Genomic DNA, 24,474 nt, shown 5'->3' on the forward strand with positions numbered 1-24,474 from the left:
GATTCTCTTCTTTCCCTAACTTCATTTACTAATTCAGCAAACATCTATTTGACTGAAGAACTCTGTGAACTTGACAGGAGCCGTCCCTCTGCTGGACTGTTTGAACTCTCCTCTTCCTCCATCTTTCCATCTGCAGGACTGTCGTTTGTTTGTTTATGTTGGGCAAATGGTCATAATTGCTGTTGTGACCCATGAACATGATCTGCCGCTGTTTAGATTTGAACTCCGGAGTAAACAGGGAATCCTAATCTCCACCCTTTGAAAACTGTGTGATCTGATGGTTTACGCTGGTGAAAAGCTTCTTTTCTGGCGTTGGCGTGGCAGAGCTGCAGTGACGGTGCCCTGCGGCGAGGGTGGAGGTGCACTGGAAACACATTATGTTTGCACACTTCATTTAAAAACGCTACTAATGACAGTTGATTCATCAGTTCAGTGATTACTGGGATCAGAGACTCAGAGTCTCTGTTGTCACAACCACACATGCGTTCTTTTTAAAGCACATACAGTGAGTACAAACCGTCTGTTATCTTCCCAAACTTCGTATGAACAAAGCCTGAATAAGATCTTAAGCTCGTCTCTCACCTCTCCTGTTAATCCTTCATAGCAGAGTTTCTTAGAAATTTTATTTAAAAAAAAAAAATCCTTTCTCTGGTTTTTGACCTACGGGCCTTGTGTTTGACACCGCTGCTCTATAGGGTACTCAGAACATTTTGACTCCAAAAGTGTTGCTGAGGGATGGTTTTGTACATTAGGACTTTAAGGTGGGTGTTAACATGCCATTTATACAATTAATTCTCTTGCATTATATTTACATATTTATGAGCAGCACTGCTCAACAAACTACAATACAAACAAATTAACGCTTATTATAAGAATGTTAATGAATAAAAATTAGTATCAGTGTTTCGTGCTGTGTATGCATGTGGTCATAATTAAGATAAATACATCAGTCAATTGCATTGCAGGGAATACGAAATGAAAATAAAAGGGTGGTAATATTATATTAAAATACGTCAAAAAACTGCACCTAATCTCAATAATCTGCACACAGAAATTATAATTTATTTTAGAATTTGAAAGAAATGTGATGTTACCACATTTAACAACTTCTTCCAAATATGGTTTAATTCAACCTTTTTTTGTTGCAAATATCTAATCAGATGTTTAACACATTCACCTTGATTGATCAATTTATTGATTTGGCTGAAACCTGATGTGACCAAATTAAGACCTGCATTGGTCTCTACTGGTGGGTCATCGGGTTAGGTGTGTAAAGAACTTGGGTTTGAACCCGGGTTACAAACAGGACAGCAAGATTAGAATATGGTGCACCTTGTAAAGTCATGGAACGCCAATGAAAGAGCAGCAGCAGGATGGATGGAAAATGTCTGGAAAAGGTTTTTCCAGAGGCTTTAATGGATCATCAGTGACACAGTGTCACCATTCTACTAATAACAGCGAACATTTCTGGTCCGGTCTGACGTTGGTGCGTGTTCTGCTTGAACTTGTGACTGTCTGTATTTCTGGCTGTAGCTTTAGTGTTGCATTCCCCTGCAGTCAGACCTCTGTGCGTCTGCAGGAAACAGCCCGCCATCATCAGATGAACACTTTACAGCTCCCCGATTCCCCGCAATGCAAATGTGCCGCAGGATTAGATTGTTGCCGTCCTGCGTTCGTCCCTGTTTTATGGCTCCATAAAGGCAGGCTGGAGGCTGGAGGTGACATGATGAGTCACACTCAAATCTGAGGCCGGCATCGGTTTGGTAAGGACAACATAGGGGGAGGCTTCAAGTCCAATTAGATTTTTTTTTTTTTTTAAACTTTACCAATGAATTATAAATGTTCCATTGAGATGTATTAATCAGATGGACTCAGCTGGTCATAGGAGCAGCAGTGAGCCACTCGAACCACTAGATGCCTCCATTTGTTACCACAGGAATCTGACGTGCACTGAAATCCATTCACTCTTCTCTCTCTCTCTCTCTCTCTTTTTCTTTCCTCTTCTTCTCTTATCTGGATAAGTTCCAGTTTTAGTGATTTTAACACCGTTGTGACTCCGTGTACCGCACAGACTGCTTCTTATTCATTCACATTTCCCTGCGAGTGACTGTTTACACAGCTTCCAGCCTTCATCTGTGAAACTTACACCACGTTTTAGCGAGAAAACGAGGAAGTGATGCAACGGCCTGATGTTTCAGAGTAGCGGCATTAGAACCAGACAGCTCAAGGCCACTGGGTATCAGCATCCTTTCCCGTATCATTAATTAGGTGAGAAGATGCCTCCATACTCGTCCATACTGTGGGGGAGAAGATAGAGGAGGACGAAGGGGCTTATTTAGTTGATTGAAGCAGGGGGTTAAAGACAGGAGAAGGAGATTTATATGGATGAAGAGGAGTTTGAAGTGGGTCATAAATAAAATAAAAATAGAGGAGAGAGCAGGAATTTGTGCCCCGTATAGTACAAGAGCTAATTTAGCAAATGACCCAAAGAGTAAGGCCTAAATATCTATTGAAGGGGGATTGATAGTAAAGTGACACACTCAGCAGTTTTTCTTCACTGAGCTGTTTGTCAGCAGTATGTTGATTGGCAATAGTTTGGAAATGGAGTCAAAGCAGAAAGCCTGGGTCTTTTCAAAAGCAGAATTAAATGCTGGACGGGGTCACCCAAGTGCAAAATGGAAGGCACTTAATGTAAACGCACCTTTCGCAATTTGCTGTCGCCAGGCAGAATAACTCTGGCCTCCCTTTTAATCATCTCTCTCGGTTAGACTTCATAAATGTGCACACACACACTTACACACACACACACACCAGTGGTATTGTTGTGTTGTTGCTGTGACACATTAGCTGAGCTGTCAGCGCTGTGTGGGTCAGACTGATTCACTCAATAAGTGCAGCCGAAGTTACATCAGTTAGTCGGAGGAGGGAAACGAGCAGTAATCTCAGTCCTGAAACAGACAAGGAGGAGAAACAGCAGGCGGCTCTTATAGAGGTGAGCTCTGCTTGTAGCCGCCGATACGTTACAGAAGCTGTGAATACAGTTCAACGTTAGACTTATTTACTGATGACTGAGCAATTTAGCAGTTTATTAAGGTGTTATTTCAAAACATGAGAATAAGACCTGAAAAAGTAAGCAAAAGAGCGAGCCATATGGAAACGTGTGCTTTGCTGAAGCAGGAACAAGTGTTGTAATTTATGACTATCATGAAAAAAAAAAAAAAAAAAATTCTACTTGGAGCAAGTTCGTTTCTTAACTTTCACCAAAACCGTTTTCACATTGAGAGACGTCAGGCCCACTTCGGAGAGCTCTCCAAGACCTCCCACCTTCCCCGTGGGAACTGGAGAGATTCATGTTCGGTGATATTTAGATGCATTTTCTTCCTCTGAGAGGTGGCGCCTTCCCCACTTCCCAGTTACTCATGAACGCACCATTAGTTCACGAATAACATGCTTCTCCTGCAAGAGGACAAGATCATAAGTGGACAGAGAGAAACATTCTGGCTGAAAGTAGTGGAATTACTGTCAATTCTTATGTTATCACTTGTTTTTCAGTCATCTACCTGTGCAGAAGAACTGTTTACTGTGGATGCATGTGCAGTAGTGGTGTTTCTGCCGTCTACACTGCGAAACTTTCCACCTTTGGGTCACTCATTAAACTCACAGGCATGTTTTCTGTTTGAGGGGGGTTAAACTCCAAACTTCAGACTCAGCTGGTTCTTGAACCCAGATTCACTCCCTGTGAGGTCAGAGTGCCAACCACTGCTCCACTGTGAGCCCTGGCCTGAATTAGACAACACATATTTCCAAAAATAATTTCTGACTCTTGTGCAAGTAATTGTGCTAACATGGACAATTACATTTACAATGTGCCAAACAAATCCACCTATAGGTGTTGATGTACACTCAGTATAGGCGTCGGATTCTTCAACAGCCACAAATGTGAACCAGAACAAAAGGCGATAATCTGGACTGTCTGGCGTAGCTCGAGGGTTCCCGTTTCGCCATGCTAACTCTGTCTGGGCCTCTTGTTCTGAGCAGAATTGACACAATCTGTTTTGCCAGATTTGTCTGTGTGGGTCCAGTCTCAACAACCAGGTTGTAGCGAGTGTGTATTGTTATTCCTTCCTCTGTTTCTTGTCACCAGCGGAGGTTGGGTATAAATATTGGAGTTTACTTTGACTCCTCGGCCTTGTTTTGACACACAAACACAAGGTCCAAAGACATATTGCGTTCTACCTCTTCAGTGAAAACAACAGAAGATTTATCCAAATCAAAGATATTTAGGAGTTGTTTGGTTCTGATAATAGAGTGGATCTGGGAAGGAAACTTAATTGGTTTTTAATGTTACTTCCTGTGTGCTCAGTGTACATAGAATTAGATACTCGAGATGCACTAATAACAAATTTTCCGAGGACAAGCGCTCTGTGCAGTTTCATACCTGACTCTGGTATCGGTATCGGTGCGTCCCTTTTAAATACATCTATTCAGAAGTGAGACATGTCCTTGATGTGTTTACAGCTTGTTTGTGTTCCTGCACGGTTCACCGGTGTCGTGCTTGCTATACAGCACGCTAATATGCATGCATTTTGTGTCTTTTATTTCCATCCATTTCCAGTTTTTTTCTCACACACAGTCTGTTGTTTCTGCACTAAAAGGGCCAAGGCCGCTAATTTCTATAAGAGAAAAGAAACACATGTTTGTATTTCCTGGCGATTTGTGTTCATCGTATAGTGAGTGTTTTTTTTTTTTTTTTTTCCTGCTGGTGAGTTCAGAGAGCTGACAGGGAAAGGCTACCATATGGCAAGACAGGAAGGAGGGAGAGAGAGAGAACGAGAGAGAGAGAGAACGAGAGAGAGAGACTGCAGCAAACACTAAAAGAGGGACAGACAAGAGAATACGATGCTTTGGTAGATTGAGTAAGAGTAACTGAGACAAGAGAGAGACAGAGTGTGTGTGTGTGTGTGTGTAACAGGGGATGATGAGAATGACAGAGACCGGAAAAAGAGAATGGACCAGGGTGGTGGTGAGTGAAGGGGGGGTGCTGATGGAGATGAGTGAGAGAGGTGGGTGGCAGAGCGTACAGCTTGGAAGCAGAGGAGGTGACAGTGGGGGGTGTTCACTGCTCGCTGATGTGTTATGATCCAACTTCCCCCACTATAGATGCACACAAACAGGTTTCTGTCACTTGAAAACACTATTTTTTTTTTTTTTTTTGCTGTGAAAAAAAAAAAAATCAAATCTGTGTCTTTTTGTCATTGTCGACTAATCCTCTAAAAGCACCAAACCCAACAACATCCGTGTGTGTGTGTGTGTCGCTAGTTTTCTCTACTCGGTCCAGAAACACATTCAACTCACACAAGATTTTCCACCAAATCAACTGATTTTTGAACTTTGCCTGAAATATCTCATCAATTTCTCTTACATTAAATATAAAGCAGTAAATGGAGTTTTCAGGATCTGCTTTCTGCTGATTCATACGAAATCAGTGTTATGAGCATTTATGGCAGTGACCCTTCACTACGACTCAGAGCAACGTTGTTTCCTATAGGTTTAGTTTAAATATTTAAAGATCTGTCAGTAGGATGCATTATTTCCTGTGGATGTTTGTGTTTATTAAAGGATTTGTTGGCAGGAATCTTTAAACCTTCATAATGACCTTGTAGAAACCATCCTTTAGCGACAAGACCCTTTTGAGGAGGTTTAGGTCTCCACAATTTGATTAATAAACACATTCACACACACACACACACACACACACACACACACACACACACACACTCAGACTCTCTCTCTCTCGCTCTCTCTCCCGCTCGCTCGCTCGCTCTCCCTCATCCTGGCTCTGTTGCCAAGGCTACCGTACAGCCTCTTGCTGCATATACTGAGACGAAGCTGCCGCCTGTGGATCTCTCTCTCCTCCAGGATACAAACAAAAGAAAACCCAGCAGACTTTTATGCCTGTGTCTTCTCCTGCGCACTTCGTTTTGTTCGTTTGTGCCTGTCCTAACCTTTACCCGCATCCTCTCGCCTCTTCCCAGTCTCTCGCGGTCGCCCCGTCTCCTTCTGACGCGCGAACACACTCCTTCTTCCCCCAGACAGAGGAGCAGTAAAGGGATTGGCGTGGTTCTCGGTGTTTGGCTCCTGGTCTTTGGCTGGCTGGGAGCAGAGCGGCAGATGGCGATGTGAAGACGGGCTCAGCCAGGTAAGCGGACTTATCCTAACCAGACTTAAAGCTGTGGGTGAGTGACTGTTCCAGCCCTCCTCTCCTCCTCCCTTCTCTCCCTCTTTCCCCCCCCTGTGGCTGTGCGACATGAGGTGAATACCAATTCTTCAGCAAAGCTCTTACGGTTCCTACGGCCGCGATGTTTTCCTAACAGTGAAAAAGGTAGGGATGTGCGATGCAGCTTTTATTTATTCCCGGATTAGTGGAGCTGATCATTTGCCAACAGGTTGGCCCTTTGATGCCGCCGTGAAACGTACATTTTTCCCTCTCTAGCCCAACTCCAAGCTTGATTTCCTCTGTGTTGTATCATGTCTATGTGACAATGTGGGAGTCACCAGAGGGAGAGATGCAACAGTCCACCTCCCCGGGTGATTCATTACTAATCCATCCAGCTCTGCACTGTGTGGTCGCTCTAGCTCACTGTAGCCATGTACGTGATATGAATGGTGTTTTGTCTTAGTATGAATGACTGCCAGAGAATGCAATTCCTCCACTGGTGTTTTGATGCAGTGCAATCATGTAACACAATCCTTTGTCACCGGGAATCCAGATTTATCTCCAGCAGCCTGTAAATCAATTCGCTATGCAGCACATTTCAATTATTCATAGTGTACAGCTGAGGCTGATTTGTAAGTTTATATGTGTGTTAATGAGATTTCTCGTTGAAATACTCCTGAAGCGGCTGCGAGAGATTGGAGGAGTTTATGTAAACAATAGAGCTGATTGATTATCTGTCCCTGTGATGTGCAGGAGGAAGCTGCAGGCTGGCTCGCCGTTTCATTTTAAGGTCATGTGCGTATTAATGTCAAGATTTTTTTGGTGTGTGCCTTTGTGTGTATGGGACAAAGAGGTTGATGAGACAGGTCTTAGCCCTCGTGACTTTATCTCAGATTACCATCTCATCATCACTTTCCAGCTAGAGCTTCCTCTTGCCTAGTCTTTCTGCCACATGAGCACCTCCACATCGCGCTCGATACTCGCTCTCTAATCACTCCGATTCGTCCAAAAACCGGGAAATACTGTCTCACAGTTCACCTGAAAGTTTTCTGTAAATGGCGGCTGTCCGAGCAAAAAATACAAATCTCTTCTTAAAAATAGAATAGAAAAGCAGATTTGGACTCATTACTTTCCAAACAGAGATACAGGCAACATCAGGAATATCCATTAAAGCAGCAGCAGCCAGCTGTCACCACAGTAATTCCCCCTGTTCGTGATTGTAGGAAAGAGCTTTAAGCAAGCGGCAGCTCGCGGCCGCTCCTGGTCCGGCCGTCCTCCTGGGACAGAGCCCACAGGCTCATTGTGCGCCTCGGTTGAGACTCAGCTGGATGCTGGCTTCTTGAATGGACGCAGATCAATGGAAACACTATGCCCATACTCTATTTGAAGACTGAGGGGATGGTGTTTGTAAGGACCCAAGGACAGTAGACCTTCAGCGAAGAGCGAGGCTGAATCACACTACAGGTTTGGATTATTTGCCACAAATCTATTTGGCCGGAGTTCATTCATTTCACAATCAGTGCGAGTTGTTTTACTCTATTTCAATCTCATCATCGTCATCGTCGTCGTTTTGTGTTTTTTTCTCTTTGGAATTGTTTAAATCTAACCTTTGACTCTTGATCGCAACATCGACTATGTTAAAAATGTAGGGTTTTTTAAACTGCAATATGAATATCAATTACAAACAACCACCACCTTTTTCATTTTCTTGAGTATTTCCATTTGTTAAAAAAATGAGGATTGTGGGAAAAGGATTAATACAAATTTGCATAGATTAGCTGAGATTGCAGCTGACAAACCAGATGAGCCCGCCACCACCTCAGCCTCTACCATCACTGACAAAAACAAATGAAGGGACCTCATGAGACACGCTATGTGAAATTGAAATGTGAACAATTTGTTTTGTTATATTTAGGAACAATCAACTGATTTCCCTGAGGATAAACTTTTGAGTTTATATTCTGTCTTGGGGTGTTTGCTGGTCTGGTGCCGCTTCAGTTTGCAGTTTCAAACTTTTATTCTTCAGTTTTTTACAGCAAAAGATCAATTTACATGTTTCTCCACCTCTTAATACTTCAATGTGTCATAAAAAATCATGTGCAAACTCACTTTTTTTATATATATAAAAACATGTCATACCCGTTAAGCAGACTCATGTCCTCAGTGTTTCTAAAATACGAGCTACAACCCTGTTTCAGTGTGCCAAGCGAGCACCTGGCAGTGAGAGGAAGTGACTGGAAAACACAGATATTTACCTCAAAGGATTAAAGCAAAGCAGGCCTGGATGTTTTTTTTTTTTCAGACAAACATGAATATTGTCACTGCTCTCCCTGTGCAGATGTGTGTGTGTGTGTGTGTGTGTGTGTGTGTGTGTGTGTGTGTGTGTGTGTGTGTGTGTGTATGTGTGTGCGTGTGTGTGTGCATGCTACAGTATGTTGGTTGCCACAGTTACCAAAACGCCAACCTCACTGCGTCATTGCCTCAGACAACCTTCACACACAAAAAAAGAGTTGCTTTTCCTCCCATTCATCCCTCCATCCACTCCTCTACCTGTCCACCTATTGTTTAAAAATGGAAGCACACTAAAGTTTCTTATACAACATGGTCTATGGCTGTGTGCGCATGTGTCTGTGTGTGTGTGTGTGTATGTGTGTGTATATATACACGTTATGTAGGCCTATGTGTGTACATTGTATGTATGCACATTGCCATGGCTACAAGCTGGGCGAACTGGCGTCATCACTTCAAAACCACCTTCACATCGAGCAAAGAGAGAAAGAAGCAAACTCTAAGCAGCTCCCCTCTGTTCCACACCTGCACTCACACACTCACACACACACACACACACACACACACACACACACGCACACACACAACCTGGTGCCAGCTACAGGTCAACAATGGGTGGGGGTCAGCGCTTGGGGGCGGATGCCTTTCCCAGCATGCCGTTCTACAAACAATTTTTACATTTTAGGAAAAGAAAACGAAATGGAAGATGAAACTCATCGAGTAATGTCATTTTTTTGACTGAATGTTATTTTACTCATTTCAAATAAGCACTAAGTGAAAAACCTAAAGTGGAATAGGGTTTACGGAAAACACTTAGGCCCCGTTTACACAACAACATTTCAAGTGAAAATGCATCATTTTTGCATTTTCAGAAATGTTTTAAAGAATGTAGTTTGCATGCCAGGCCACTAGTGGGTGCTGTTGTTTTTTTGTTTTTTTTGTGATGAAACCACACAAGTGCACACAGAGTGTGAATACGTCCAAAAACAATATCAACTGCAAGTTCAGGGACATTCATACAGACGATTGCTGTTATGGTGACTGTCAACTATAAAACTACCAAGTCCCAGGAGAATATGGACTGAGAGACAGGACATTGTGATTGTCTCTCTACTGAGCAGGTGCAGATGAACTATTTAACACAGGTTTGGTGGACATGTGCAGTGTCAGCGTTTCCGCTGGAGACCCGATGGTCGCTCCACAGTATGACAGAGTCAGAACATTTCCAAAAAGTTTGAGTTTTCAGTGGCTAAGCGAACTGTTGTTGTGTAAACAGACACTCAAAACGCAACAAAGGTCGCAGTGCAAACCGGCCCCGAGAGAGGAACATCAGCTAGTCAACCATCATAAAATCAAATTGCTCCTTTTCTATAGTTTCCCGAACATATGTCACAGATCAAGAACAAACAATATCCTGTTATTTCACCTTCTTTCAATTAGTGACTTTGATATTTATTCTGTTGATTCAATGAAATTTCATACTGGGCCCAATATGCCCACATTCTGAACACAAATCAGACATACCCACCTCCTGCCAATGGCGCGGTGTCACATTCTGCCGAGTTCGCCCAGCGGGGTCCGGTGCAGGAGATAAGAGATGGCTCCACTCACCTGCTAATTCTACTGGGATAGTCTGGTCTAAATCATCCCTCAGACACAAATAAAAATAAATAAATAAATAAATAAATAAAAAGAGGTAGGAGGAGGGAAAAAAAATGACAATTTACTGTATCACCTAACATCAGCATCCTCCGCTCAGGAAGCCACAGCTGGAAGCTGACATGGGCGCCACACCGAGCCATTTTTAGAGGATTTCTAACCCTGCTTTGGTGTGACCACTCCAGCCTCTTGTGTCTCCAGTACAGGCCCATAAATATAGGGACACAATATGACATAACTTGGAGGAATTCCACCTCCGACCAGCACCACAGTTGGTTAGACTCCTAACTTCAGTTTGGTTCACTAGAATCAAGAGAGTTAAACACTTTTTTACTTGTATTCCACATTTTGAGGGACTGTGTGTTATTCTCGTTATTTGGGGCTCTGTTGCATGTAAAATGCAAAACTTTCACTGTGCTTCAGGGGTCTGTTTACATGACAGCGGTATTCAGAGTCACTGAAAACACAACTTTTTGGAAAAGGCTCCCAAGGTAGAACTTTTTGAACGTGCTTGGGCTACGACTCCATTGTAGATGGCAAAAACGTTGCTACTGCACATGCGCACTGCAGACGTAGTAAATAGATCTTCTGCACGTGCTTAGTTGAAGGACAATAACGACAATGTTATCCGTGGAGACGAAAAACTTTTGGGAAACCAAAACTCAAAAACGATGCATTTTTTCTTGTTGTCATGTAAACGGAGCTTTAGATAGAAGAAAAAAAACATTAAGTGTGGCCAAAACAATCATCAACCCTTTCTAAAAATGCCGTTTTAAAACTATGGACATCAAGATATAAAACTGTATAGATCGGTTCTAAACTTTTGACTTTGGATTAGCAATCTATGGATTGTACATTTGATAATAATGATTCAATTTTTTTATCTTTATTTTTGAAATAGATGTTATTGAATGACATTGATTTGAGCAATGACTTTGTACCTAACGTACGACTATCAGCACTGAAGGGGGGGCCAATTTAGCCTACTTTGAGTAGCATTTTGGGGGCACTTAGTTTAAATTGCCTGTTCCCTGTTATTCTGAATTTTGAAGCCATGTGTTTTTTTTTTCTTTTTGTTTTTTTCCTTTGTGTCCTTCAGAACTGCCTGTGCTTCACAATGGCTGACAACGACCGGTTGCCACAGGATACAGGATTTGACTTGATCATGTGATCTGATTGCCTCGCCAAGTTGTCCCTGCCGTTTCTCATAGGTGAGTCACGTGACGGACTGTCGTCGTTTGATCATTTCCAGAAAAGCCATTCGGGGAGATCGTGCCCCTCTGCGTCGCCGGCTGGTACTCATTGATGAAAACTTGTTCCAAACTCACTTGTGACAAATTTAGACAACAGCAACACATTCAGACAAAAGCGGTGTGGGTGCAAACAGCACATCACCTACTCTCACGAGCCCCCGCATTCACACATCCGAGCAGGACACATGGCAGTAATCAGCCGAATGTACAAAACACCTTCATTAATGGTTGAAGGACAAAAGTGCAGAGCGGAAAAGGGCTTTGAATACACTGCTGACTGATACAGGGAGGTGTGTGTGTGTGTGTGTGTGTGTGTGTGTGTGTGTGTGTGTGTGTGTGTGTGTGTGTGTGTGTGTGTGTGTGTGTGTGTGTGTGTGTGTGTGTGTGTGTGTGTGTGTGTGTCGGTAGATGATAATGCTCAGGACGGAAGAGAGGGATGAGAGCCACTCTGTTGCCAAGGTGACGGACAGGGCTGTAAACACGCTACCCCTGACTCATCCCTCCACAATAGAGTCTCTCTCTCTCTCTCTCTCTCTCTCTCTCTCTCTCTCTCTCTCTCTCTCTCTCTCTCTCTCTCTCTCTCTCTCTCTCTCTCTCTCTCTCTGTCACACACACACACACACACACACACACACACAATAGAGTCCAATCTGAGTGAGACAAGAGGATCTGGAGATGAGAGCCACTCCAAGCTGCTTAGCTATACATCTGAATAGGCCTGTGGAATAAGCACAACTCCTCTCTGTCATGCACACGCTCAATTGGAAACACAATCAGATACTCTCTCTCTCACACACTCACACACACGCAACCTGACAAACGCAGCTCGTGCATCACTGAGCCGAAAATCAGCATGCTGTGTCACGGACGATGGAAAATTTTTTTACGTCAGATCAGGCATGTAAGCAGAAAAAAAAGGAGTTACTTCTGCAAAGCGAGTGTTGCTCAACCATTTAACTATCATCAGTGTTTAAGAAGGGGCAATGAAACAGCCAAACACACACTGTGTTTATGTTATTTAAACTGATTGTGGCACATGGTTGGAATTCATATCTTCGGTTTTGATAATTTTCTCAACAGTGTCATTAATAAAAAAACATATAACATGTAACACATGTCAGCTGTTTCAGCACTTCAGTCAGCTTCAGCTTCTGTCCTTTCAAAGTCACCCAAAGGCTTCTTTACTTGTGATTTACTGGCATGATGCGTGTCTTTTAAGAACTAACATTCTTGTAATTTGACACCAGCATCGGTGCTGCTGCTGCGCCCGAGCCAAACGAATTTCAATAGTTAACCCTATGATTTTAAACTTTGAGTCAAAAATGAATATTAAATTCTGTAACATATTCCAGAAATGATGGGAAAATCATAAAGACCACTTTGAGATTCTTGTATTGCATCTTGATCAGAATGAAAAGAAGATTTTTTTACTCTGAATCCATCTCTTAATCACACAGTACATGTAAAACTAATATTAAGAGAAGAATAACCTTTCTCAACAGGGGTATCATGACCCGCCGGCTGAGTAGCTCTACTCGTTCCCACACGGAGGACTCCATCTTCCTGCGGCCCGATGAGGACCCCGTCTGGCTGGACGAGCCCGCAAAGACAGACAAACTATGTGACGGAGTCCCCAAAAAAGACGGGCTCCCGGAATGTAAAGACGGCCCGGCCGAGGGCCAGAACGCCCAGGGAGAGGAAGTGTTCATCCACAAGGTCTACGCTCTCGTGATCGAGATCCACTGCTGGGCTGCGCTGTTCATCATCTCACAAGTCACGGTATTAGAGTCAACATGACCATAATCCTGTTCGTTTTTCATCAGCGTCGGTACATTTTGAAGCGTTGCTATGAGAAGAAGACGTGGTTTGGGTCAGAGGGCGGCTCAGCTAAAATTGGACGCCTCTTCAGTAGTCACTTCCTCCTCCTCCTCCTCCTCCTCCTCCTCCTCCTCTCCCTTTTGTTGACTTCATGTTTGATTCATTCAAGAAAAGAAGGGGCAGGTGCACAATTACCATGAGTAAAACAAAAATAATGCAGGATGATTATGATACCAGCGGCCAATTTACAATTTTTTTTCTATGCCTGTGAAATAACCCATCTTCTTAGCTGGTTTTCTTTTCGCCTGAGAGCTGCCGTTTGACTACCGAGCCATGAATGACTGAAGCCTCCTCTGTCTCGCGCCTTCTAGGGCTACTGGGTGTTTTTCGTGGTGGAAGGAAATGGGCCTTTCTCCTCCATCTACAAGGCCCTGCAGGTCATTGACTTCTACCTTGGCTTCATCTTGCCCTGCCACCCAATATTTGGAATGGATGTGAGTTTTACTCCCTGAAATGACCTGCAGCCATTTAAACTGGGTAACACAACTCAAAACGTCTTTCCTGCTCTCTGGTGCGTTGGCCAGTCCATGGTGCTGATGAGGGAGGTGGTAAACACGAAGGAGCACAACTGGATCGTCCACGGTACTGCAGGCATTGGCGTGGCCATCTGTGTGATCATGGTACTAAAGGATACACTGCGTGGATCCTTTATTTTAAACCAAATTTTGATCTTTTCTATATTAAGACGCAGAAGAATATGAGTTGATCGGCTTCATTTTTCCTGTTCACTGCCTCTCAGGTTATTCACATGGTGTGGAAGTGGCGGTATGGCTCTGGGCTGTGGTCGTCAGGATCGGGGTCGGGGACTGGGACTGGGACGGCATCGAGGGACCTTGGCGATCGGCGTCAGTCGGTGAGCCGCCAGCCGTCCTTCACCCTGTCGGAGTGGACGGACGCCCAGGAGGACCTGCTGGACCTGGATCCCGTCCCTCAGACCCCGGTGTTTGACATAGGCACTGACACCCGGACGGAGGGAGACGCCGCCACCCTGACAGTCACGCCGGTGGGGCTTCAGGAGAGGTGAGAGGAGAGAGCGGATTCTGATTTGCTTCATGGATAGCGTCGGTTCTCTGGATTTTACACCTTTTATCTGCTCCTTGTTAAAAGTTAACACACAGTAGGTCATATCACGACTGAACAGCCAATTGTTCAATTACTGTTGATCCCTTCGAAAGGTGACATGTAATTCCTACGCCGTTCACCTGATCTGGATTTAAATACCCTCATCTTAAAGCTCTTAAAGCATATCGTTATGCTAGAATTAAATGTTATAATTATCCGTCTGTTTTTTAAACCACACAGGAGAGGCTCCAACGTTTCCCTGACCCTGGACATGTGTACGCCAGGCTGCACGGAGCCCTACGGCTACGGCGCTTCCCCGCTCTCACCCAGAGACCAATCAGCCCAGGAGTACCTCCGCCAGGGAACGCACGTCCTGACCCCGGCCATGCTGCACACCAGAGCCATGGATGACCAGAGCCTGCAGTCAGAGTTTTATGTGAGCGCGGCAGCAGCCGTTCAACCACCTACACTCCCCAGATTAACACAGATGAGCAGAGACTCATCGGAAAAGACGCGCTCTGACGCATACGTGGAGATGCGGGCACAAACGCACACGCCCACACACACACATACAAACACCCATCAGAGCTCCGCACACACCCGTGAGCTTCTCCACTGTCTGTTAGTGGGCGAAGGATGGAGGGATTCAAGTGTTTTTGCATACAAAAAAACCCACAGAGGATTTCAGTGTCTGCCAGGCATAAAGCGCTGCGCTCATCACCGTATACACAGCATCCACTGCATCCACAGCCTTTTAGTCACGTATAATTGGAGAAAAATCAGTACATTTTGAAGGGCAGAGGATGAGTTCACGGCTTTTGATACTATATTCTTGGTGTTTATTTTCTTTTTTGTTTTTAAGAAATGAATGCTTGGACTTTCCATCTCTACAAGGACTGATAATTGTTCCGTGTGCTATTTTCAGGAAACTCCCATGAACTTTGTGGACCCGAAGGAGTACAATTACCCAGGGCTGGTGAGAAAGAACCGCTACAAGACCATTTTACCCAGTGAGTGCCCCAGTTATTGACAGCAGTCACTAAAAACATACGAGCTGTGTCGTAAATGTTTAGCCCAGCTTCTCTTTAATACATTCAAATCCTCATATTGACAAACAGATGCAGACGAGTTTATAAATCTGTGTTTTAAAAGTTGAAACATTATGCACTGTGGAGCTGTTTTCCATATTGTTCTGTTGCTGTCGATTTAAATTAGGATAATCTGACGTTGTCCTCCTGCAGATACTCACAGCAGAGTCATCCTGAAGTCTCTAGATGAAGAGGATTTTCTCACCACCTATATTAATGGAAATTATCTCAAAGTAAGTGTTAATATACATAGTGATATCAAATGGAATTCACTGTTACTGACTTTTTATTTCTAAGATTTTTCACATTATTGAGCGTTATTACGTTACTGGCTGTGTCTGGCTCTTTGGTTATCTCAAAAATTTGTTGTTTCACTGTTAAAAATAGATGCTTTACTTATTTGTTGAATTCAAAATTCAGAAGCAAGATTTCTAGACATGAAATAAAAAGTGATACAGTGCAACAGTAGAAGAATGTTTAAAAGACAGAATTTTTATTGAGCAAAATTCAAGTCAACTTAAATCTTTGCCCTCAGTTCTTAGGGGGATTTTACATGTGGCGTTTTGGGAAAATTTGTGGTCCATCCCTGTTACAGAGTCAACTAAATGAAAAAAAAAATGAATGTAAGCTATTAGAATCATATTGAAGTGGTGTAATATGAACATCCACTATTGAGGAATTTCTAACACTATGATGCACATAATATTTATCGTTAATTTCTGAGGGTGTTGTAATTTTTCATCTCAGTGAACACAGAGGTTTGACTGCTTTTGGGTAACATTAACTGAATATGACAGTGCGGGTCATGTTGTGTTTGCAGGGCTACGGGGGTGAGGAGCGGGCCTACATCGCCACCCAGGGTCCCACCGTCAACACGGTGGGGGACTTCTGGAGGATGGTGTGGCAGGAGAAAAGCCCCATCATCGTGATGATCACAAACCTGGAGGAGAAGAACGAGGTCAGTGTTCAGACGCCTAACATGGCGGTGGACCGTGATAACATGGATGAACGGATGTGAGAGTGTTCGCTCGCTTGTTGTAGAAATGCGCGGAGTACTGGCCCGAGGACACTGTGACCCATGAGGGCATCCAGATCACTGTTGTCTCGGTAACACAGGAGGATGACTACAGCCTGAGGGTGTTTACTCTGAAGGTAACCCAGAGAAAGGCTCCTTGTGTGCCTCGTACATTGGACACAAATGCTCCAAACACAACAAAACATCGTGACCCTTTGTACCACAGAGACATTCAAAAAGATCTATTTATACTATTATGAATAAATGTATACATATATCAACGAGCACCTATCGAAATGAGCATCAGCAATCAGTTTAAAAGTTAAAGTGATGTGATCCCATTTCACAAGTTGCAGCCTGCATCTGATAAGTAAACGGCAATAAATCATCAGATAACAATGTGTTGAGCCTCAGTCATGTATTTTATTACTGATGTATAGAACTGATGGTTATTATTCCATATGATAATGCACATCACAGGCAAGAACAGACAGGCGACACAAGCTGTTTTTGTACGAACTCCTTTTTTGATGTCTGACGATCTGCGTTCATTGTTGTCGTAGCAACTAACACCAAGGTAACAATTTGGACGAGCCTGCAGAGCAACAGGCTGATCAAGATCATCTCCAGTGTGGATATTTTCCTGGACGGTATGATCACATTGTGCGTGTGTGTGTGGGTGTGTGTGGGGAGCAGAGTGGGGAGGAAGAGCGCAGCCTGAAGCAGTACTGGTACACCTCCTGGCCCGATCAGAAGACCCCTGACAAAGCCCCGCCTCTGCTGGAACTGGTGCAGGAAGTGGAGAGGGCTCGAGAGGAAGCCCCTCCTTCCAGTGGGCCCACGATCGTTCACTGCAGGTACAACACCCAATGAACCAGGAGGGTCAACCTTGAGTGGTAAACTGTTGCCAAAATAACCTTTAAATTTAAACTTAGAAGTTTTTCTTTGTTGTAATACAGAGTGTACATGATGAAAATGTTGATATTTTCACAAAACTAAACAATTACTCCCAAAAAATGGCGTCAAATCCCAACGTAAAGTCGATTTCAACAAGACTTTCTGCTGCAACATACATTAAAATAAGAAAAAAAAAGTTCTCACTGTTGCATCATGGGTGTTTTTACACACTTATCCTGAAAGCATCATATGTTAGTTTGCTAGCTTTCATGACAACATCACTGATATCTCAGCCCAGGTCTAGCTGTTGCGTTGTGTCCTCTACTTTTGAGAAATAATTTTTTAATTAAAAAGTCACTGTTTTCTCAGAAGTGTCAGGCCACTTTTGGCCCACAGGCCTTATGTGTGACACCCTATCATACACCATTTAAAAAACTGGAAAACTTCCAAAATTCAGTTGTTTTCTGTTCTTAATTGAATGTTTTAACGCATCTGCACCAGTAGAGGGCGACATTTGAACGTGCACATAGTGCAGAATGAAGTCTATTTTCTTCGCTTTGTGTTTCAACGTGATTCGTCTGTACATGAAGTGAAAACTGATGTTAAACAGGTCAAATTGTGTGATACTGTGAGATCAATAAGTTCAGTCATCAATATTTTTTTTTTGCTATTACTTTTGCTGTCAGTAAGTTATGTCAGTATGTTATGATACGTTGTTAAATAACTGTTTCGGGATCTCAGCCGCTGTTAATCTGTATTCTGAGAAGCAAAACACTTTTGTCCATATTGCTAATACAAGAAACACTGATATTTTTCCTTTTTCAATGGGATTCAAACCCTGATCTTTCAGTCAGAAGCTTCCTGTTCTTATCAATCGGTCACCACTGCCACCCTTCTCATCCCCCCCACTGTTGCTGTTACTGAGCTGTCTGGACTCGTCTTTCTCCCCGCAGTGCTGGGATTGGTCGAACTGGCTGTTTCATCGCCACCTCCATCCTGTGCAAGCAGCTGAGGACCGAGGGTGTGGTCGACATCCTGAGAACCACCTGCCAGCTCCGTCTGGACAGGTGAGACATACGGCATCTATCTTTAGCTCTGGGATGAAAATCCAGCTGACATGGATTTCAGACAGATCTAAATGACAAGTTGTTGTGTTGTATGTAATTCTGTGGAAAAGATCAGCTTTACTTGGAAATGTAATATTTTGGGTGATACACTCTAGAGCCCTGACTCTTTCAACAAACATCAAGCATTGTAATTTTATGCTTCTGTGTGAGGAATTCTAAAATCATCCCACATTTTAGAACTCTGAGACATTCTGGAACTTTCACACATTCAGTGATTCTTGCCAGTTCTACAACTTGATGTATTTTGAAACTTTGACTCATTCTAGAACTCTCACACATTCTGGAACTTTGCCGCATACTAGGAGTTTCACATGTTTCTAAAGTTTCTCAGATTAAGGATTTCCCACACATTATAGAACTTGAACAAATTCCAGAATGTGATTGCGGGAGTTATATGTACTAAACTTGATCTGCAGATTCCTGGCACCAAAAGTGACTCAGGCAAATGGAACATATCATATCGAATAAACAATTTAGGTTGAAACAATCAGTATTTACATGTGTTCTGTCAGTCACATTGACTTTGCTCGCCCCTCGGGGAACTATTATCTTGCAGGTTCATTCATTTGCCTTTCCCTCCATGTGTTTATCAGGGGCGGGATGATCCAGACGTGTGAGCAGTACCAGTTCGTGCACCACGTCCTCAGCCTGTACGAGAAGCAGCTGTCTCACACAGCCGAGGAGTAGTGTGAGCACTCCGGCCACACCCCGATCGAGACACACCACTGTACACTGTACCGCCGCCGGTGGTATGCACCACTGTACCTAGCATCATCTCAGCCTCACCCTTTAACAAGCTCCAACCGTGTTAATCCCTTCATCCAAGGCAGGCTCGCTCAGGCAGGACTGAACGGTCGGCATGAAATCTGTGCGTATTGTATGAATATCATAAGAGGATGTGGGAATTGAGATCACTGCCCTTCCTCCCGGCGACACAGTTTCATCACTGATCCACAGATTCTTGGGGAGACGCAGCAGTCTGGCCTGAAATAATCGAAGCTCACACTCCCAGCATCATTTCATTTGCACTGCTGAAGTTTCTATCACGCTACTGTACATGGGCCTCGTCCTGCACTCGCTCTGAAATAGCTCCCTCCCGTACTGATTGTACAGCGATCGAAAGGACCCGAAGTATAATGGGATCGCCTGCAGTGGTGCCGGTTTGGAAATTCAAGTTCAGTCTCGCAAAGTTGGCGATGATGAATAATAAGGGCCCTTTACAGTATAAGTTCCAGCATATTTTAAATCTACGGAGATAATCAAACGCCAGCCTAATATGTTACTCTGTATTGATATGAAGGCTCACATGAATTCTGAGTTAGCCTTTTCTCACTGACTCTCATATTTAATGTAATTGAAAAAAAAAAGAACATTAGAGAAGGCCTCTTTCAACTTTTGATGCATTCAGAAGTCACCTCATCTTCAGGTTGCATGGTGCTAAGTGTTCATTAAAGGCATGTGCAATGTTATGGAACATAGGAATGTATAACAATTAGGTTAATGATTAAATAATTAGGATTTCTGTGCAATTTACAGTATTACAGTTGTACCATGCTGCCTGTGCAGTCCTCATGGCCCATGATGTTTACAGTCAACAACTTCTGCATTAAGGCCACATAGACGTTCACCCAGAGGCATCACAGGGCCGGGGATGCAGGAATAGTCACACCATCAGAACAACGGATGTGGAATCGGAGATGCACCAAATGTTGTCTCACCAGAAAACTGGGAACCGTAAATGAAAGAGTGTTAACATACGGATGAAATACCTCCCCTGAGAGCTGGACGCTTTGTGATGCCTCTGCTTTCAACAGTAGCTTGAACACATCTGTGAATAAGAAGCCCATGATTGTTGTATAGACAGGCCAGGCCTAATCTGTATGAAGCACAATAGACCAACTAAGGTTGTCTCTCTGATGTTCAGCCGTAAAAGTTCCTTTTTTTTTCCCCCGTATTGTGTTTTGGTTGTGTTGAGTTTAATGGATTGCATGTGCTGTATGGGACTCCATAGGTCCACAATCAAAGCGACGTGATTGGTTGTCCTGCTTTTTGTTGTGTAAAAGGGTTTAAAGCCTAATATATTGCTTGCTCTCGGCCAATGCTTTTGATACAGTTTGCTTTTGTGAAACCAACCAGAGATATTTTTAGAACATTTTGATACAATCCTTTCGAGTAGATGCCTTGTGTATATTTCCGTTTACACCATGATGGAATGTAGCTCATACTGTGGATCAAACCATCGGTTTTGCAAGATTTAACGGAACAAAATGTGACGACTACCTAAGTTACCTTACAGTACACAAAATAAGTAGATTTCGTTCAGTCTTCAGTAAAATTACTTTGGGCCTTTAGGCTTTGCTTTAATATGCTTTGCTTTCTGTGTTTGTTTTTTATTGTTTCCTTGGAAGATTTTACCTCAGACTGAGTTTTTACGCAGTCCCCACTCTATTCCACCTGTGACTAGAGGCCACTCTCCGTTGACAACATGAGAAATATGTGTAAGGCAGCTAAAACAGTGACGACAATTTTCTATGTTATAAAACTCAAATGATTTCTATCTTGACTTGATGCATCTGATTAAAGGCCATGAACATTGTCAGAGGATGGCTCTAAATGTACCAATTCTCAAACATCAGACAAACTTTGAAAATACTTTTCTAAAAAAACTGCCAAAATGACAATTTACTGGAACACACAACTGAGATGAACAAGAATAATCACCAACTCTCACCGGATTTGTAGCGTAATCCTCTGATAATGTCCAGTGAACTTGACTGAAAAGCTTTTATCATGAGTGCTTGTTGTCAGTGCTTACCTATCCTCCTCTGATGATCAAAATGGGGAAACAGCCAGTCAGTCATACAACCAACCAGCAATCAGTATTCCTCTCCTCTGCTACGGTATCGCTTTAAGTTGTGAGTTTTTGCATCCAAATAAAGGTAGATTTTCATGAATCTGTGTTCGACCCTCACTTACTCACACGCGACCAAACACCTGCTTCATCTATTTTTTAGTTTCCTGTTGGACTGAAAATCTGACCATAAGGTGCAGTTTTTTAATTTCACCACTAGATGTCAGTGTATTCCATCTCACTGCACACAGCTACAAGTCTTGCTGTTTAGACAGTGCGTGGTGTTAGAGCAACAGAACAAAGGCTTTCAGTTCAACACGCACACACACTGCATACAACAAATGAGATGAGATGAGCAATTGAGACACTGAAGTGGGCTTTCAGTTTTTAAAGTTTAATTTCATATATTATCAAGGACATATAAAAGCTTTTTGAAGTTTTTGTACTGGGAGTCATTACACTGAAACATTGTTATTGTCTATCTACTGAGCATGTGCAGAAGAACTGCTGTATGTATCTAAGTATTGACAAATACTCACATACATACAGCACCCGAATGTTTCCAGAAAGTCACATTTTTTGTCCATTTACGCAACAATGGAGTCGGAGCGTCTTTGGCAAGTTCCGCCTTTGAGCTGTCCTTGAGAAGTTGTGATGTTAGTGGCTCCGAGTGCCTTTGTCATGTAAACTGCACTCAAAACATAATGAAAGTCTTGCACTTTCACTTGAAAGAATTGAGCAAATGGACCTTTGGAAACTCCACTTGTCTTCATTATATGTTTGTAAATTTCCAGGGCTGGCCAACAGATTGAAGAGCAAAGATCAAAGATCAATATTCGAGACAAGCAACTACTTTTACATAGTGATAGTAATCATACTTTCACATTCCACTGACTGTCAGAGGTTTTGTTTTCAATGGTGTGCTCTTCCATATGCTGTATTTCAATATTACCACAGTGCAAAATTCAGAAAAAAATACAACTTAGTGCAGTAAATATGATCACTAGGCTGGTATGATGAAAATATAATTGAACTGATTCATTTTGTGAAAGGAAACTGCAGTATGTAATTTATAAAAACTTCCCAGGTTATATTTAAAGAGATGAAGCATATATGTTCAGTGCATCTTAGATTGTTTTACTTGGGTGAAGAGTAAGACCCAGCCATGACCCATAACTGCGGAAGTGCTTTTGTCTATAGGGAGCTGTTGGGGGTCAAGGGTCAATAGGATTAAAACCCGTGAACTTCTAAACACAAGCTTACTTGCTTTATCACAAGGGCACAAATGCCCCACTGCACCTCTCTTTTGACTCAGACAACTGTCAAACTCATGTAAATATCTGAACTCACTCACTCTCACTCAACTGCCAACTTCACCATCCAACCTTGTCCTGAGCTCTGGCTTGTGCTTCACCCCAAGACACACCGTCTCTTCCAGCTATTTCATTACAGTCCTTCACCAGGTGGTTTTTGGTCTCTTTTCCTTCTTCCAGTTTGAATCTTGTCATTGGGCTTCCTTAAGACACTGCCAAGCCATCGCAGCCCACGATTCTTAATTTCAAGAGACATATTCATTCTCTGTTGTCTTATACAGTTCATCAGTTGTAATCTGTTGGCATATTTATAACAGCAGCATTAGGTACTACAGTTTCCTCCCACAATCGAAAAAACATGCATGTAAGGTTAACGAGTGACTCTTAGCGGCCCCAAGGTCTGAATATGAGTGTGTGTGTGTGTGGTTGTCTGTATTTGATCTGTGATGGTCTGGTGACCTGTCCAGGATGTATCCTGCTTTCACCCACAGTAAACTGGGATTAGCTCCAGCACCCTTTGACCCTGCACAGGATTATGTGGTGTAGAAGATGGACTGATGAATGGTTATTATGACACTATTTCGGTCTAGCCCAGTTGAGGTGAAATTGGGATAACTACCCCCCCACCCCCCAAATTAAAACATGGTTGACAGATCAGATGTAGAGTAGTGCTAAGAATTCCCCCATGAGATTAATGAAGTATCTGTATTATTTAATCAACACGTTTATTATTTTTGTTGCTATAAATGTGTATATTTTGATTTTTTATATAAATATTATATGGATTACTATACAACAAAAGATTTGTGGTTGTTGTTCTGTTTTGTTTTGTATTGTATTGAACGCGGCTCCTTTAAAAAGACCGAACTGTCCCTTTAATCCAGGGATCATAACGCTGACGTCACCCTACCCAAAAGCCGCCGTCGCTGATTGGCTGGAGGTGACGTCAACCGCGCAGTTTTCTGCTCCCCCTCCCCCTCCTTGCTGAACCATGACCTCATCGTTTTAGTTCATGAAAGTGCTAAAGTGCACCTCCTGTACCTAACCTCCCCCCTCCCCTCCTCCTCCTCCTCACACACACACACACACATACACACACACACTAACAGCTTTAGCCCTTACCTAGCCTAGAAGCTAACTGCGTCTCCCGGTGTGACTGTACCGGTAAAAACACTGCGCTTGCTTTCATGCCCGGTTTGTCCCCGGCGCTGTCAGTCTCAGCTGTGAGGGGCCAGGTAATCAGCGCCCCGCAGCCCCGTGAACGCACCACGGCTGTCGGCTCACACATGGAGGAGAGCTGAACTGCAGCGGCGTGGAGCCGGAGGTGAGTGCTGCTGCGTTTGTGTGTGAGTGCGTGTGAGTGTGTGTGTTCCCATCATCGATCAGTCCTGGCTTTTTCTTTATCAGCTGCGTTGCTACAAACAGCGCTAGCTGACGTTAGCTGCGTGATATCTGTGCGCGTGCCCCCGCTTCACTGTTGCGGCGAGTCCGTCGATGCGCGCGCGCCCCCTCCTCTCTTTCAAGTGCGCGCGCACGTCTTATAATGGGAATTAAACCCGTACGGGCTGAATTATCCACTCTTTAAAACATTTGTCCGTTCGCCGGAAGATCATTTGAAGGTATGTTGAGCTTTTTAACACATTTTCTTCTTTTTTTATTTGTATTCGCGGTCGTGTCTCATCAAAGGAGCGCTTCATTTTAGCATGCGGACATTTCCGCGCGTCATAACAACACAGGACAGGTTCCCCACGCAGAATGCGCCCGCTGCACCTTTTACTAACAACACTCCATGTAATTATGCAAGGTTTTTTTTTTCCACCTCTCT

General features: G+C 43.3%; 2 protein-coding genes across 5 annotated transcripts in view; both read left to right on the forward strand.

The window, feature by feature from the left end:
• The first annotated feature begins 4,959 nt into the window (after positions 1-4,959).
• ptpn5 (protein tyrosine phosphatase non-receptor type 5) lies at positions 4,960-21,118 on the forward strand. 3 transcript variants are annotated; one of them, XM_030095570.1, is made up of 15 exons: positions 4,960-5,023; positions 6,093-6,199; positions 11,265-11,376; positions 12,921-13,197; positions 13,608-13,730; positions 13,821-13,916; positions 14,036-14,316; positions 14,599-14,794; positions 15,284-15,368; positions 15,600-15,679; positions 16,267-16,404; positions 16,488-16,598; positions 17,158-17,318; positions 18,312-18,425; positions 19,079-21,118. In XM_030095570.1, the coding sequence occupies exons 4-15, from the start codon at positions 12,928-12,930 to the stop codon at positions 19,170-19,172; spliced, it is 1,749 nt and encodes a 582-aa protein (XP_029951430.1). In that variant the 5' UTR covers positions 4,960-5,023; positions 6,093-6,199; positions 11,265-11,376; positions 12,921-12,927; the 3' UTR covers positions 19,173-21,118. The 3 variants fall into 3 exon arrangements, with proteins under 3 accessions (XP_029951430.1, XP_029951429.1, XP_029951431.1); XM_030095569.1 differs by lacking the exon at positions 4,960-5,023 and having other exon boundaries at positions 6,075-6,199; XM_030095571.1 differs by lacking the exons at positions 4,960-5,023; positions 6,093-6,199 and adding an exon at positions 6,487-6,650.
• Positions 21,119-23,655: 2,537 nt separating this feature from the next.
• dusp8a (dual specificity phosphatase 8a) overlaps positions 23,656-24,474 on the forward strand; it is a 46,291-nt gene continuing 45,472 nt past the window's right edge. The window contains exon 1 of one of the 2 annotated variants that reach the window (XM_030095565.1): positions 23,656-23,973. The gene's annotated coding sequence lies outside the window, so the exon portion shown is untranslated. Of the gene's footprint in view, positions 23,974-24,156; positions 24,269-24,474 lie in introns of those variants that run through there. The other variant, XM_030095566.1, reaches the window with a different exon arrangement.

The sequence above is a fragment of the Salarias fasciatus genome, chromosome 7 (assembly GCF_902148845.1).
Source record: "Salarias fasciatus chromosome 7, fSalaFa1.1, whole genome shotgun sequence".
Classification (NCBI taxonomy): domain Eukaryota; kingdom Metazoa; phylum Chordata; class Actinopteri; order Blenniiformes; family Blenniidae; genus Salarias; species Salarias fasciatus.

Excerpts from the sequence above, each read along its gene's own strand:
- ptpn5 (XM_030095570.1), top strand. The coding sequence starts at position 12,928 with ATGACCCGCCGGCTGAGTAGCTCTACTCGTTCCCACACGGAGGACTCC. Across the intron at positions 16,405-16,487 it reads ACCTGGAGGAGAAGAACGAG|AAATGCGCGGAGTACTGGCC; the intron begins GTCAGTGTTCAG and ends CGCTTGTTGTAG. Across the intron at positions 16,599-17,157 it reads TGAGGGTGTTTACTCTGAAG|AGTGGGGAGGAAGAGCGCAG; the intron begins GTAACCCAGAGA and ends TGTGGGGAGCAG.